This window comes from Vicia villosa, linkage group LG1 (genome assembly GCF_029867415.1).
Source record: "Vicia villosa cultivar HV-30 ecotype Madison, WI linkage group LG1, Vvil1.0, whole genome shotgun sequence".
Lineage (NCBI taxonomy): Eukaryota > Viridiplantae > Streptophyta > Magnoliopsida > Fabales > Fabaceae > Vicia > Vicia villosa.
In genome coordinates this window covers 102,856,580-102,859,353 of record NC_081180.1, presented here as the reverse complement: position 1 = coordinate 102,859,353, position 2,774 = coordinate 102,856,580, and the positions used below count along the sequence as shown (strand labels likewise).

The following is a 2,774-nucleotide window of genomic DNA, read 5'->3' as shown; positions in this document are numbered from 1 at the left end:
AAATCAACGATGTCCTTCATGGCCGGATAATTGGTCCATTCACCATTTACCGAATTCAGATAATACACGACTTCCCTTATAGGGTTGATAGCAAGCAGCAACCAGTGTGCTCTATAAATAAAAACAATAGGTTATATGAAAATTTTGCTATACACAAAAGAAACAGAGATTAGATGAACAAAGAATGAGAAACTAACCCTACTGGTCGGGTATTATACGCCCAAAGATGCAGACATTCTGTATTGCCGGTGGACATGAATCTATCTACTAAGCGCTGTCTAACTGATTCCGGTTCCGAATCAATTGCCATTCCGCTGCAGTGGGCGGAAGACACGAAACGGAATCTGTTAGACAACGGAGTCCCGCGCAACACTCTGTCATACAACAACCTTAAATAAAAACATAATAAACATTAGATTATTTTCATTGAAATGTGTAAATAAATTATATTGTGGGACTAATTAAATAATATATCGGATGAGGGAATATTACCGAATGTATGAGTGCATGTTATTGACGCCTAGTTGATCATGCTTAAAAATCTCCTCCAAGTCATCAAGTGTAATAAGTGACTTGAATTCAATACCGAAGACACTCTCATCCATAACGATTTCACGTAAAGCACCATCCTTCAAATCGGACATATCAACCATTGTTGCGAGCGTCGACCGGTACCGAGGCACAAAAGCACCGCCTTTTTTTCCCGCTGGCTTCGGAGGACCAGTGGGTGGTACGGTACGAACTTGCTGCGTCACTTGTTGTGACTCTCGAGCGGATGCCTAAAAATCATATAAGTTATGTAAAATATAAAATCATGCAGATTTAGATTCAGATTAATTATTAACACTTTAAATGTACCTCTTTTAGTGATGCAACGGACTCCTCCTCCTGTAAAATCCCTTTACCCTTAACTGTGGGTTTTATAGGAGCAGTCTAAAATTAAAATGTAAAAAATAATTAATAAACGGTTTAGAATTGACATTCGAAAACTAAATGATTCATAATCGTTTTCAATATACCTCATCACTAATGGTAATGAGCTCCGAGGGCCATGCAACAAATGATCCTATTGCATCTCGCAGCAATGTCGTCTCTGAGACCATGTCAGGTACCGGTAGCATCGCATCATGATCTACTACAACATCCACCGATACTTTCAGGTGTCCATCCGGGAGCGGTCTATGGTGAAGTAAATCTCCCAAAGTGTTGTGCACTTTTCCCTTGCCAACTAGTCGATAACTCGGTTCCGATAAGTATAGTTGGCAAGATGAAATGCCCTAAACCAATAGTAAATATAAAGTCATTATCATTAATAAAATAGAACAATTTAAAAGGAAAAAAAATTATAATTACCTCGGGAAATTTCCTTTGAAAGTTGATACTAGCCTTATCACTAGTTTCTTTCACCGATGAAGTGTTGCACTTTTCTCTCATATACGCCTCTTTATCTCTTTGCAATTCAGAAACTTGTGCTTGCATTTCCGCCAACTTTTGCAACACTTCTTCATTTGAAGGATTTATTCTCCTGGGACTCTTGTAAAAAGAGGTTGGAGTCACACCATGACCCTTACCCCTCACCCGACCGGGATACTCAGGAGCATCTAGTGCTCTACTAAGTACGCTCCCCTCACCGGTGGATGCCGATTGCGACAAGGTCTCCTGTAATTCATTTACATTAAAAAATCATTTATATATTAAAAAACATTTGATTTAATTAAAGACACAGTATTATACTTACACATTCAGTAAAAACTCTCTGAACTTCGGGATCGACAGCATGATCCTTGCCCACACGAGCTTCCCTCCACAACACATGTTCAGGAAGTGAGGTTTCCTCACTTTTAGTCTCCTCTAACTATGCATTGACACAAAAGATAAAATCGTCAAATAAAACACATTTAGACAATTAATTAAAACGCATTTCTATTTACTTACAATTTTATCCTCCAAGCGTGCATATCCCAAACGCCCTTTTTTGTATGGATATGCGGGTTTGGATGCTCTCGCACTATTCTTGGCACTCCTTTTCCGAAAATCTTCATCTCTTTGCTCTACAAACTTAGCCCAATCTTCTTCACCAATGAAGATCTCATACTTTTTTGGCCGTCCCGGTGCCTCTTCAAGAAAGTTTCCATCTTTATCCTTAAGATAAGTGTTTGTCAAAAAAGCTTTCCACCCTCTATATCTTTTGCCGGCCAAACCAAGTATGTAGCGTCTACGATCATCTGGTATCTCAAAAGTCCTCTGCAAAAAAACATACTCATAGTGTGTTAGTATAAGTAATTTAAACAATTTATCATCAAGATAATAACAACAATTAACCATATATGATATATACCTGAAGCTCGTCCCAAATCGCTTTTTTTTTCGCATCCAAGTCTTCGCTTTTCATATTCCATCTAGCTACGGAGACCGGAATATGCATACGAACAAGTGTACCAATATAACTTGTCAACTTTGCAGAATTAGGACCAATTGCTTGTTTATCAGAATTCCATTCCAATCGGTATACTAATCCTTGGTCTCTATGTCGAACGATTCCCTTCATGATAGTGATGCCTCGTGCAACTTCTTTTGCTTCAGTATCAGGTGGAGCATTTGTATCCGTGGCATCTCTTTCTTGAGCATCTCTTTCTTGTGAGTTTTCAGGTGGAGCATCTCTATCCGGAGCCATTTAACCTGTATCAAACAAACTAAAGCACATTAGTACACTATTAATAAGCTAACAATCTATACAAGTAAAATGGAAGTCAAACCATGCATGTACAAGTAAA

The 2,774-nt window shown here is 38.5% G+C and overlaps 1 protein-coding gene across 1 annotated transcript; it reads right to left on the bottom strand.

The window, feature by feature from the left end:
• Window positions 1–1,742: 1,742 nt before the first annotated feature.
• LOC131613652 (uncharacterized) lies at window positions 1,743–2,515 on the bottom strand. The gene is made up of 2 exons (XM_058885303.1): window positions 2,339–2,515; window positions 1,743–2,244 (listed from the first exon to the last, which is right to left on the bottom strand). Exons 1-2 carry the CDS (start codon window positions 2,423–2,425, stop codon window positions 1,924–1,926), a joined length of 408 nt encoding a protein of 135 aa, XP_058741286.1. The 5' UTR covers window positions 2,426–2,515; the 3' UTR covers window positions 1,743–1,923.
• Window positions 2,516–2,774: the final 259 nt, after the last annotated feature.

Bases quoted from the DNA above. Each gene is read 5' to 3' on its own strand.
- LOC131613652 (XM_058885303.1), bottom strand. From the start codon at position 2,425: ATGCATATTCCGGTCTCCGTAGCTAGATGGAATATGAAAAGCGAAGAC. The intron at 2,245-2,338 runs GTATATATCATA...GTTTTTTTGCAG, and splicing joins CGATTTGGGACGAGCTTCAG to AGGACTTTTGAGATACCAGA.